Genomic DNA, 12,371 nt, shown 5'->3' with positions numbered 1-12,371 from the left:
TTCCCTACCCTCCTCTCTTCATGGTAAGGACACAGGCCTGCTCCCTCCCAACAAGGGTGTGAGTGCTGCCCTGGGCAAATGCTTTGGATTCGGGGCCCTTCAGGAACCCACTGATAGTTGGCCCAGGATGCATGGGGCTCCAACATGCTGCCAGAGCCTTCTCACAGATATCCATGTGCTGGACCACCAAAGCCACACCATTCCCAATGCCAACCCTCTCAGCCTCTTCACTGCTGCAGAACTAAGGCTGCCCTTCTGTTCCACTTACTCCTCCATGCCTGGCCTTGGCAGATGTGAGTGTTACAGAGATTTAACTTGCTGTAAAAGTCCCACAATGCCTGCCATCAAATCTAAATCCAAAGGGAGGACCAGAACCCAGTGTGGCTCAGCCTGCTGACCTTCACTCTCCCTGCAACAATGTGGTGCCTCAGTGCGAAAACCAGGGGGCAGGCTACTCTTCCCATGCCTCATTTGTCCCAGACTCCTCAGATACCCTTCAGCACAGGGTGAGGTATTAGGGACACATTTGACATCGCTGGACAGGCCGAAGGGATTGGAGGAGGGAAAGGAGTCACCATCATTGGCTGGGAACACCAAATGGAACAGAGGGCAATGACTTGCAGAGCATGCCCACAGCACCCCCAGTCACCAAGCCTGTCCTTTCCACTGACATCTAATCTGTCTTCAAATCGCATTGGTTCCTTCCCCCAAATACAGCACATTGGATCGCTCCTCTTCTATTCCTTTGCTTCACCTACTTGTACAGACAATGTCTGGGGCTGGGTGTACATTTTCCTCCCACTACAATCACGGAACAAGGGCTGCTTGCCTGACACGGGGATTGAAGGAATGGGATGGAGGGGAGGGTATGCAGTAGGCCCAGAGGTGAACACAACACAAAAGCTTGTCCCTCTCAGCGCTGAGTTTTACTCTGACAGCCTGCTGGCTGGGTGGGAGCCTCTACACTCTCAGCCCTACTTCTGCCTTTTCCAGAAGGCTCTGACAGTGCCTCTCAGACTACCCCGTCCACTGAGGGTGGGGGGAGGAATGAAGCCTCGGCCTGTATGTTGTACTCCTTCCATGTCCCCCGCCCCTCCCCAGCACCGCTGAACTCCACCTTCCTAGCCCCAGTCTGCAAGCCTCCGCTTCCCTGTTCCCTCGGCCAGCACGCCCTTCCACTCGGTTCTCAAGTGCAGTCACCTCGTCAGAAACGCCTTTTCTTCTGCACCTGTCTTCTACCCTGCCTTTAGCTCTCCTTTCTGGACGCAATGTCTCCTGCCTTGTCCACTCGGCCGAGTTCCACCAGTGCAGGAGTCGCATCTACATGGTCAACCCCCACACCACGCGCGATTTTTAAAAATGCTTACCGGAGCATAAGTTCACTGATTCTAGAGAGAGGAAAGGAGGAAGAAGGGAGAAGGGAGGGAGGGAGAGGGAGGCGAAGGGAGGGGTAAAGGTCCTGGGCTGCGTTAATCCCATTGGCGCCAGCCCATCATCTGCCCCTGGGGCGCGGCCTTCTGACCCTACAAGCATCTTATTTGTAGGCCCCATGAAGCGTGTAGCCAGCCCGGGGCAGCCCAAGACACCACTCCAGAGAAGGTGACAGAGTAAGTACCCCGGCCAAGGCTCTCCACAAAAGGCTCTGGCCCTTTAACACCTTGAGAGCTCGCGCCTATTGGCTGAGGCGCTTACGTCATCGCTGCTCGCCGAAAGGCGGCGTCTTCCCGCTCCCTAACCCTGACGACTGAGCGGCGCCGACCTCAGCGGCTGAGGAGAGTGGGAGGCGGTCGCGGTGGCGGGAAGATGTAAGTGGGGGAAATCCAACCCCATCCGAGCTTCGGGGGGCGCACTTCGGAATCGGCTGGGCGCATCGTAGGGTTGGCGCAGTCTCCGGCCCCGCGGTGAGGACAGCAGCCTGGTGGTGGAGCGCGGGAACTAAGAAGAAAGAGTGTGGCCGGGGGTGGGCAGAGTGGGAGGATCCGAGGCCGCGGCCCGGAAGTAGTCGGGGCGGCGGCGGGCGGAAGGGGAGCCTCGCTTCGTCTGCTCTGCAGCAGGCTCAACTAGGCCCGCGGAACTTGGAACAGCCGTGAGCGCGGCCTCTTCCTTCAGGACCCTCTCGCCGGGCTGGAGACCCAGGCCTGCAACCCTGGGCCCTGCCCTGGAAGCGCTCGCGGTCCAGCGCCTGGACTGGGGAGTTGTAAGTGGAAGGGGACGGCGAGGTTGCGTGCAGGGCCTGTGACCCAGTGGGTGCAGAGTGGCTTTGTGGGATACCCTGGAAGACCGACTAATCCTCCCCTCGGGGCCAGTAATTCAACATACTAACTTTACGAAGGTCTACCGGGCACGCGTGCCGTTCTCGGTGCTAACTAGCCCTTGGGTATACGACCACTGAGAGATCATGGAGCTCAGTTTGACGGGTTACCCCAGGAGGGAAGGGTAAAGGCGAGGAGAGACGTGGCTTTTTCTATCTGTGTTATCTTTGCATGAATTGTTCCTAAAATGTACTTTTAAATGGGGAAGGTGCTCTGAAGATTTGAGCTGAACACCATCTACTCGAGATTTAACCAATTGTTTTCTCCTCTCTCTGGCTGTTGGACGCGCACTTTCCGGAGGATGGGGGAGGTAACCAAGGCCCTGTCCTGTTACCTGAACTTGTGTGAGCAGAGAACCTCAACCTTTGCTTTTTTAGCATTCTGCCACACCCAACAGAGCGTTTGTTTACTCTGTGATTTTTAATTTTTAGTGTTGAAGAATAACTGGTGGTGCTTCTTTTCACAAAGTACACTCAGGTAGATCTTTAGAACCTGTATGGGGTCCAGGAATCTGTACTCTAGATCAGTGCTGTTCAGTAAGGTAACCATTGGCCACATAGGGCTATTTAACATTTGAAATACACCTAGCCCAAATTGAGGTGTTTAAAAAACTTAGTAGCAGGGAGGTAAATATTTTACTAATAAGCTTTATACTGATTGTTGGAAAGGTAATACTTGGGATGTAATGTGTTTAATACATTACTAAAAGTTAACTTCACTGTTAACTTCTACTTTCTGTAATGTGGCTACTAGAAAATATTAGGGTATGTTTGGAGCTCGCACTCTGAATTGGACAGTGTTGCTCCTGGTGATCCTGAACGGGGGCTGTCCAGAGAGCCGTTGTTGAGCATTCCGGGATATATGACTGGGTACAAGAGTATGAGGGGAAAGACCTCTAAACATGGAGAAACAGCCTTCTCTTGTAACATGAGCACACATGTATTGGGCGTTAACTAGATGCCAAGTCTTTCATGGATTAATTTGATTGATGTCCTCGATAATCTTGAGGGATAGGAACTATCATTGTCACCATAATACTGGTGAGAAATCAAAGTTCAGAAAGGTTAAGTGGCTTATCCAAGGTCACACAGCAAAGCTAATTCAGGCACACTGATTCCAGAGTCTTAACCATAATCAGTGGTCCTCCGAGGATGCTAACTTTATCCGATTTGCCAGCTTGGTGTCTATAATACCTTGCTTTAAGGCAAAACATCTTAAAGGTTTTACAGCCCTGGAAAACAGGAGCAAGGGTGATGTTCTGCTCTCTTCCACTCTGATTTGATTGTCCAGGGCCAAGCAGTCTGTCTTGAACTGGGACATTGTTTGCATTTTGTGCACCTCCACACACATGGAAACAATCCCAATTGGTGTGCTGTGTCCAGGTTACTTACAGGCTATCAAAAAAGGTGGGACAGAAGTAGTTAGGACTAACATCTTGAGATCTTTGCTTACAATTCAAGTAAATGGTATAAAACCTCACTGAAATTACTGAGGCAGCAGTCCCCAGGAAACAGGGCACATAATGAATTAGTAGTTTGTTCTTGAGTATTTTCTAATGACTACTTATTGAGCACATGCTGCAGTCCAAGCACTTTGTTAAACCATTACCTGCAGTATCTCATCCAGTTTCAATGTCTACTTCCCACCCGGTCCCCTAGCATTGTGTTTTTGAAAGAATACATACAGAAAAATTGAAAGAATTATACAGTGAATACTCACGTACCTACCACCTAGATTTTGTAAGTCACATTTCTGCTTTATCTTGTATGTAGTCCCACCTATTGATCTTACTTTTTTCTTGCATTTCAAAGTAATTTGAGTGTTTTGGTATACTTCCCCCATGACACTTCCATATGCATATCATTAACTAAAGTCCAGTATTTAAGGAAATGACTACTTTTTAATATATTTCGCTGCTTTTACAGTGTTCATATGAGATATTTTTATCTGTTTATGGTTGGGTAGTAAACATTTGGTGCTGGTACCAGTCACTTTTGAAGTAGTTTTTGCTTCTTGTCATATCATCAAAGTATCCTACAAGGAAATTACAGCAATAAGACAAGATCTAAACCTGTCAGGATAGCCACATTTATTTTGGTTTTTCTCTGTTCTGCATGCACATCCTTTAGTATTTCTAAGGGACTGTAGAGGGCTCAGCATCAAATTGATAAGTGAAAAGTGGGTACTGTATTACCTGTGAAATAACAATGCCAAACACCACCATCATTTCCTTAAGAAAAGACAAGCCGAGGTGATGACTGTACTGTGTGTCCTGAGGAAATGGTGAAGATCCCTGCGTGTTCCTGGCTTCGTGGACGCTGGCTCGCTGCTGTGACCCTTGTCGCCGTGTCATATGTTCAGCTTTTGCCTATAAAGTAGCTTTGTTGCCTTGTCAATTTGTTCATCTTGTAAATCTTTTTATCTTGTTATTAGGCTGCACTTTGGCGTAAATTGCAATCGATTAGGGATCGTTTCTCAGACTCAAGTTAGAAGTGAGAGTTCAGATAAGTGAGTCCACCATTCCTGCTTTGAACACCTCAGAAGGGGAGAATGGATTTATCAGGAGTGAAAAAGAAGAGCTTGCTAGGAGTCAAAGAAAATAATAAAAAGTCCAGCACTAGGTAATCCTTCTGTCAGATTCTTATAGTTCTACTTTGGGGGTGCTTGTTGTTAGGGACCCTCAGAAAAGGGAAGGTTGGAAATGTCTTACATTCTACAGTGCAAGTGTCCCAAGCCATAGATCACAGATCATTTTGCTCTGTGATGGCCTGAGACCTCTGTAGCTGCTTGAATCCCCTTTTTGTGGTTGTGCTATTGTTTCAGGGTTCAGTCAAAGGGGCATGTGATCTCATATTCTTCCTCACCGTCCAGGGCTCCTTCTCCTACCAAACGCAAAGACCGCTCTGATGAGAAGTCCAAGGATCGCTCTAAAGATAAAGGGGTCACCAAGGAGTCAAGCGAGAAGGATCGTGGCAGGGATAAAACTCGCAAGAGGCGCAGCGCTTCCAGTGGTAGCAGCAGCACCAGGTGGGGCTGGCAGGATAGAGTGTTGAGAGGCCTCACGTCCCTCTTGCAGACCCCAGAGAGTGCTCTGTCTTCTTAATTATGTATGAAGAAAACGCTGTCAGATTGCTAATTAGGGTTCTAATTGTGGCAGACTGGTTTGGGGTTTGCTGTGGTTATATGTATATATAGAAGCTGGTGTTTGTGTTGTTTCTTGAAAATGTTGAGGAATGGGACATCTTGGGGTATGTTTTTCTCTAAAATACTTTTTATTCCGAATTGTAAACCAGTCTCAGTCAGTCAGTAGTTACCTTTCAAGCTGAGTTGGTGGCTCTGACTTGCCAGGCTCCTCTCTACCTTTCAGTAGGCAATGCTTCTGTGTCAGTAGGAAGCAGCTTGTTCTTCTTTCCTGTCACTGCATGATGTGAATGCTGGTTTCTTTCCCCACCTAGAGCTTTGGCTTGAGGGTGAGGTGGTAAATGTTTTCCCACCGAAGCATGTAGTGCCGCTCGAAATTATGAGGATAGCTGTTTTCTCTTGGGAGCATGTGCGGGGTTGTCTGTGCTGTAAAAAAATGCTGCTCCCACCTGTTGTTGTCTGTGACCCCTTCCATCTCACATCACCCCCAGGTCTCGGTCCAGCTCTACCTCCAGCTCGGGCTCCAGCACCAGCACTGGCTCGAGCAGTGGCTCTAGCTCCTCATCTGCATCAAGCCGTTCTGGAAGTTCAAGCACATCCCGCAGCTCCAGCTCCAGCAGCTCCTCTGGCTCTCCAAGTCCTTCTCGGCGCAGACATGACAACAGGCGGCGTTCCCGTTCCAAGTGAGTTCCTCTCCAGCACTGCTTCTCACCAAAACTTGTGAATTACCTGTGAACTTCAGTTTATAAACTGGTGTCTGTAAAGTTGCTGTAGTTATTATAAAACTAGGCCAGAAAAGGAATCTGTCCTGATAGTATTTCTGTGAAGAACAGACTTCTTGCTTGGACCCTTATCATTTAAAGGAGAGCATTCTAAACAAAGTAGGTTTCACGGGGTTTTACATGTTCTTTCTTAGGCCCGATCACCCCAGATCCTGCTCTAGCTGGCAAAGGGCTGCACCACCTTCCCCATCATAGGTTTTTAGGCTTAAGTGGATTAGAGTCAGGAAGCGCTTCTCCCAGACGGAAATGAGGACTTGGGCTGTCAGAGTGGGGGGTGGGCTGATATGCATGAACCAGTAGGAAAGGCTTTCTTATAGAAAACTCATACCAACAGTTAATATCCCCACTTAAAAAAAAAAAAGCTAACTTGACAGAAATTAATTGTTTTTGGCATTTATGTGTTTTGTTTTAATCTTTTAGATCCAAACCACCCAAAAGAGATGAAAAGGAAAGGAAAAGGCGGAGCCCTTCCCCTAAACCCACCAAAGTACACATCGGGAGACTTACCAGGAATGTGACCAAGGTGAGGAGTCCCAGATCTCTCCAGTGAACCAGGGGATGGTGTCTTTGGATGTAGCTTTTTGGACTTATCTGATGATACATGATTCGAGTAGTGCACTGATCAGTTCCTTTTAATGGAGTACACGTGTGTAGGAGATTTACCCCCAAATGCCAAAGTCGTAGTTATGTGGCTCTTACACAGGTGACTGGTGCTTAAGCATTAAAGTGACCATTCTGTCTCTTTAGGATCACATCATGGAGATATTCTCCACCTATGGGAAAATTAAAATGATTGACATGCCTGTAGAAAGAATGCACCCCCATCTATCTAAAGGCTATGCATATGTGGAGTTTGAGAATCCAGATGAAGCTGAGAAGGCGCTGAAGCACATGGATGGAGGTGGGTGGCCCTGCCAGCACTCCCCTATACTCCCATTGTTCCTGATCCAAGACCCAGGTACCAACCACATGTCAGAACCATTTTTTAAAAGATTTATTTTTAGAGGAGAAAGGATAAAGAGAAAGAAACATCAATGTGTGGTTGCCTCTCATGCGCTCCCTACTGGGGACCTAGCCTGTACACAGGCATGTGCCCTAACTTGGAATTGGACCAGTGATCTCTTGCTTCTCAGGCCAGAACTCAGTCCATTGAGTCACACCAGCCAGACATGTAGCAACCTTTAGAATGTATTTCCAACCTGGCTACACAATAAATTTCCTTGAGGCTGCCCTGGCTGGTGTGACTCAGTGGGTTGAGCACAGGCCTGTGAAGCAAAGAGATCAGTGGTTCAGTTCTCAGTCACGGCACATGCCTGTGTGCAGGCCAGGTCCCCAGCAGGGGACGCACGAGAGGCAACCATACATTGATGTTTCTCTCCCTTCTCTCCTTCCCTTCCCCTCTAAAGATAAAGTCTTTTTTAAAAATCTCCTCGAGGCTTATTCAGGATTATAATTATTCAGTGGGTGTGTGTTTACCAAAAACATGTTTTATGGAACATTATCCTTTTAAAATATTTTTTTTTTCCAGCCCTGGCTGGGGCGGCTTGGGGGATTGAGTGCCAGCCTGTGAACCAAGGGATCACTGGTTCGATCCCTGGTCAGGGTACATGCCTGGGTTATAGCCTGGGCCCCAGCTGCGAGCATGTGGAAGGCAGCCGGTTGGTGTGTCTCCCACACGTTGTTTCCCTCCCTCACTTTTTTCCTCCCTTCCTCTCTTTAAAAATAAATAAATAAAATCTTTTTTTAAACATATTTCTTACCAAAAAATTCAGCAGATTTGAATATACTAGCATTTTAAGAATTTTCAGCCCTGGCTGGTGTGGCTCAGTAGATTGACCATCAGCCTGTGAACCACTTGGCCACCAGTTTGATTCCTGGTTGGGGGCGTGCAGAGGTCGACCGCACCTTAATATTTCTCTCCCTTTTCCTCCTTTCCTTCTCCTCTCTCTAAAAACAAATAAATAAATAAGATCTTTGTCTTTTTTTTTTTAAGAGTTTTCAATCTGTTAAAAGTTTAAGGATTGAATTTTTTTAACGAAGGGTATTATGAAAATAATGGAGGCATTTGGCTTTCATATGGGAATGCTTCCTTTAATCCTCTCTGAGTCATTTTCTGTTTTTGCTGACATTTTTACATTTTTTAGGATTACTTTGCTGGATTCACAAATTTTACCCATTTCCTAAAAGCTGTGTATGGTGACATGTGTAGCTGTTTAGTATTGGGCAGAATGGTTTGAATGTTTGTGAAGTTTCAGGTAGTGGTGTTTTTTTCATATTGTAAGCAGTATTGTACACTCATAGTTATTTATAATTTTTATTGATTATTTTAGAGAGAAACATTGCTTATACATTCATTGGGTTTTTTAAATTGATTTGAGAGGAACATCAGTTTATTCATTCATTGGTCACTTCTTGTATTCTTTTCATTTTTATTCTCTAATAGTTAATTTTATTTATTGGTTATTTTAGAGAAACATTACTTATGCATTCATTGGTTTGGGGGGTTTTTTAATTGGTTTGAGAGAAACATCAATTTATTGTACTTACTTATGCATACATTTGGTTGTGGGGATCAAACCCACAACCTCAGCAAATCAGGACAATGCTCTAACCCACTGAATCCGGCCAGGGACAGATGGCCAATATTTGTTTTGCCTTTAAGTCAGCATTTGAAGGAACATGTGATGAGTTGTTCTTGCCCCACCTCACTGCTGCTGTAATCCAGGCACCTGGGGCCAAGAGCCAGGACTGCCCACAGCACTGTGTGGACTGCCAGGCTGAGTAGGGAGGAAAATTTGACCACCCCAGAACCTCAGCATCCTTAAAGGCCTCAATATACACTTGATAGATAGCCTAACAGTGCATAGTTGCCCTTTGAGCCTTGGTAGAGTTTAAATAGTAGAAAATTTTCCTTAATATTTAGCTAGCTCTGTTTTAATCTATTAATATCCATCTGAACTGTTTTAGGAAGTTTAAGATAAACTCCAGTTCATCACTGAAACACATCAGCTTTTGGCTTTGTGAATCACATTTTTGTATTAGGAGTAGAGATTGTCAATCATGTGCTAGCTTGAAGGTGGATGCATCTCTGTTGTTTTATAACTGGTGCCATGGCAGTGATCCAGGGCCAGCTTAGGCTAGATACTTAGGCCTTTTGAGTCTCTGTTGAACACGTGCCCTCATGCCTCAGTTATCCCTTCAGTACCTTAGAAATTTCATTGAACATAGGAGCTGAGAAGATCAAGGAGCCCTCTACCTTTGGGGATACACAGAGGGCTGTGCTTGGTCCCGAGAGCGGTCCCTGGCTGAAGTTGGGATGTATGCTTCCCTGTGGTTCCTGGGTTTGTGTCTCAGTTTTCTTTGGTCTTTTTTCATTGAAGCCCTGCAGTCTTCTTGGGCCTTCCTGAGCTGCCTCTCTGGGATACTTTTTCAAACTCCTAAGACAAACTTGACATCTCATGAACCTCATCTCATTTTGTCCGCCCGCCGTTGAGGTGTTCTTCCTCCTGAACTCCACATCTCAGGAGGTCATAGCTTATCCAAAGTCTGGTGCTGATCATCTTCCCTTCCCCAGTTCCCCATCTGATCCGTCACCTAGTTTTGGTGATTTGACATCCCATCCCTTGAGATGGATTTTACCCTATCTCAATTCTTGTGAACCTCTTTAATGGGTCTCCCTGCTCTTACCTGTCCCCTTCCCATTGTTCTTGAAAAGGAAGCTCAAGTGTTAGTGCCACAGTCCAGCTTGGGGCCAGGGCACAAATCTTCCCCTCACTTTAGCAGATACCCAACACGTTTTTGGGGTGTTGACTTGGATGGCACTTTCTCTGAGGGGCAATCCCAGTGCATCAAGTTGAGGCAACTTGATCTTTTTTTTTCAACAGGACAAATTGATGGCCAGGAAATCACTGCCACCGCTGTGCTGGCCCCCTGGCCTAGGCCACCCCCCAGGCGGTTCAGCCCTCCCAGGAGAATGCTGCCACCACCTCCCATGTGGCGCCGGTCTCCCCCACGGATGAGGAGAAGGTGAGTCAGTTTGGGGTCTCAGAGGGGACTTGCTGGTTTGGGCCTGTTTGGGTTTATTTACAACACAATATGACATTGATGGCTTTGTGATCTTAATTCAGCCCCACATGCTCTCATGTGAGTGCACGCCATAATGGCAGTGTTGACATAGGAAGGCCTTCAGAGCTCATGTTCATTACAGCTGGGGAAAGGAAGAGAGGGGCAACTGCTGGAGTGAGGGACCAGCAGAAGGTGCGGCCCTGCTGGTACCAGAACTCCAGAACATCTGTTTCTTTTCCAAGGGTTCTGTGTCACTGCCATCCAAAGAGAGCTATCCTGACAGAGTGCTGAACCAGGAAACTACAGAATTGTTCCAGGAAGAAGCCAGCCTTAACCCTGCAATCCATGATGTAGGGCTGCTTCCATAGCATGTGCTTCAGTGTTTGATGTGTTTTTCTTCTTCCCACAGGTCACGCTCCCCACGGCGCAGGTCCCCGGTGCGACGGCGATCCCGCTCCCCTGGCCGCCGCCGCCACCGGAGCCGCTCCAGCTCCAATTCCTCCCGATAAGCAAGCCACCGAAGCTCTGCCCCATAACTTATATCCCATCCAACTCAGTTCTGTCACTTTTCTAGCCGAAGGAGAGTCAGTAGGAAACAAATCCTCACTCAGGGGCAGGCTTCAAAGGCAGCATTGAGATGTTTTCTTCTTGAAGGCCAAGTTCAGCTGCAGAACTGTTGTTGGATTGGGGTTGTGCCTATGAAGATACCCCTCCAGTTTCCTGACTAGAAAGTTCCCATGTTTCCAGGCCCAAAGAGTCAGTTCAGTGGCTAAGCCGGCAGAGATAGGCAGGGTTCCAGCTGGCAGTATCACCCCAGCCTGGGAGCACAACGTTCCATTCCGCTAATGACCTAGGGTCAGTTTAGTAGCCCGAGGATCCTTCAGGAAAGGGCATGCTTTTGTGCAGCTGCCATTCCTATTAACCTGACCCTGTTCGAGTCCTGACCTCTAGGGTCAAACACCCCATTCGTTGCTATAAATGGTTCTGTTCTCATACACTCGTGTACTCATATACTCACCCCCTTCTCCTTTCTCTGAAATTGGTGAGCAAGTTGAGAGCTGACTCTGCAGGGTCATCGTACTCCACCTCCACCCTCTTCATGGTGGTCTTTGGAGTTACCTTGGGAACATGTACATTGCTTTTTTGGCTTTTATTGTACAGTCAGTACTATAAATTTTCTGTTTTGAGGTTTTTTGTAACTTTGTAGCATTTTGTTGTGTAGAGTAAAAGGATTGTGTTGAATAAACCTAGAAGTAGAATGCAGATTGAGTGTTGGGTTCACTGCCTCCTTCCTGTCCATTGGCCCTCAAGATGGCTATTGTGTGGGAACTAACATGGCTGCCTAAGAGCTGAGTTTTTGTTTCATTTTCAAAGTCACACCTCCAAAATTAACCAAGAGACCACTGGTCAGTATACCCAAGTGTTGGGTTCCTCCTGCATATAGACAAATAGAAGAAAGATGTTTTATCACCTTTATTTTTCCTCAAAAATTGGTTTATGTCATGAGGAAGGCTTGGAAACACTTAGGGTGTAAAAGTTTAAATCGTCTAACATTGTGCTTGGTGGTTACGGTGCCCAGTGTTCAAAACAAAGACCAGGTGCATGCACCCCGGCTGGTGTGGCTCAGTGGATTGAGTGCTGGCCTGCAAACCAAAGGGTTGCTGGTTCAATTCCCAGGCAGGGCACATGCCTGGGTTGTGGGCCAGGTCCCAGTAGGGGACATGCAAGAGTTAACCACACATTGATCTTTCTCTCTTCCCCTCTCTCTAAAAATAAAATCTTTAAAACAAAAAGACTTTGTCTTTTCAGGCAGTACAAAGGCTTACTACCTATGCCTCCACCTCATTCCCCCTCCCTGGGTGTGTGACTACTTTTATTTCTTGGGTGTCAGTGTTTCTCCCTTCCTTTGAGGAGGTAATAACTGTGGTCATGTCCTAGTGACTGGCTTTTGCCATCTTCACCAAGTGTGCTGACGTATGTTATGTTGAGAGTCACCTGGCTATGCTGAGCCCTGTACCTGTTCAACTACCAGCCTCCCTTTTCCCACCACAGGCAGGAGGAAGAGCTCACT

At 47.1% G+C, this 12,371-nt stretch overlaps 1 protein-coding gene across 4 annotated transcripts; it reads left to right on the top strand.

Moving 5' to 3' along the window:
- Positions 1 to 1,687: 1,687 nt before the first annotated feature.
- Positions 1,688 to 11,563, top strand: RNPS1 (RNA binding protein with serine rich domain 1). 4 transcript variants are annotated; one of them, XM_037157314.2, is made up of 9 exons: positions 1,737 to 1,805; positions 2,052 to 2,197; positions 4,746 to 4,933; positions 5,184 to 5,339; positions 5,945 to 6,136; positions 6,656 to 6,758; positions 6,983 to 7,136; positions 10,120 to 10,261; positions 10,710 to 11,563. In XM_037157314.2, exons 3-9 carry the CDS (start codon positions 4,863 to 4,865, stop codon positions 10,807 to 10,809), a joined length of 918 nt encoding a protein of 305 aa, XP_037013209.1. In that variant the 5' UTR covers positions 1,737 to 1,805; positions 2,052 to 2,197; positions 4,746 to 4,862; the 3' UTR covers positions 10,810 to 11,563. The 4 variants fall into 4 exon arrangements, with proteins under 4 accessions (XP_053527477.1, XP_037013208.1, XP_037013209.1 ...); XM_037157313.2 differs by lacking the exon at positions 2,052 to 2,197 and having other exon boundaries at positions 1,698 to 1,805; XM_037157315.2 differs by lacking the exons at positions 1,737 to 1,805; positions 2,052 to 2,197 and adding an exon at positions 1,812 to 1,901.
- Positions 11,564 to 12,371: the final 808 nt, after the last annotated feature.

This window comes from Artibeus jamaicensis, unplaced genomic scaffold (genome assembly GCF_021234435.1).
Source record: "Artibeus jamaicensis isolate MK-2021 breed Jamaican fruit bat unplaced genomic scaffold, CSHL_Jam_final contig_700, whole genome shotgun sequence".
NCBI lineage: Eukaryota > Metazoa > Chordata > Mammalia > Chiroptera > Phyllostomidae > Artibeus > Artibeus jamaicensis.
This window is presented reverse-complemented; position numbering and strand designations above follow the sequence as displayed.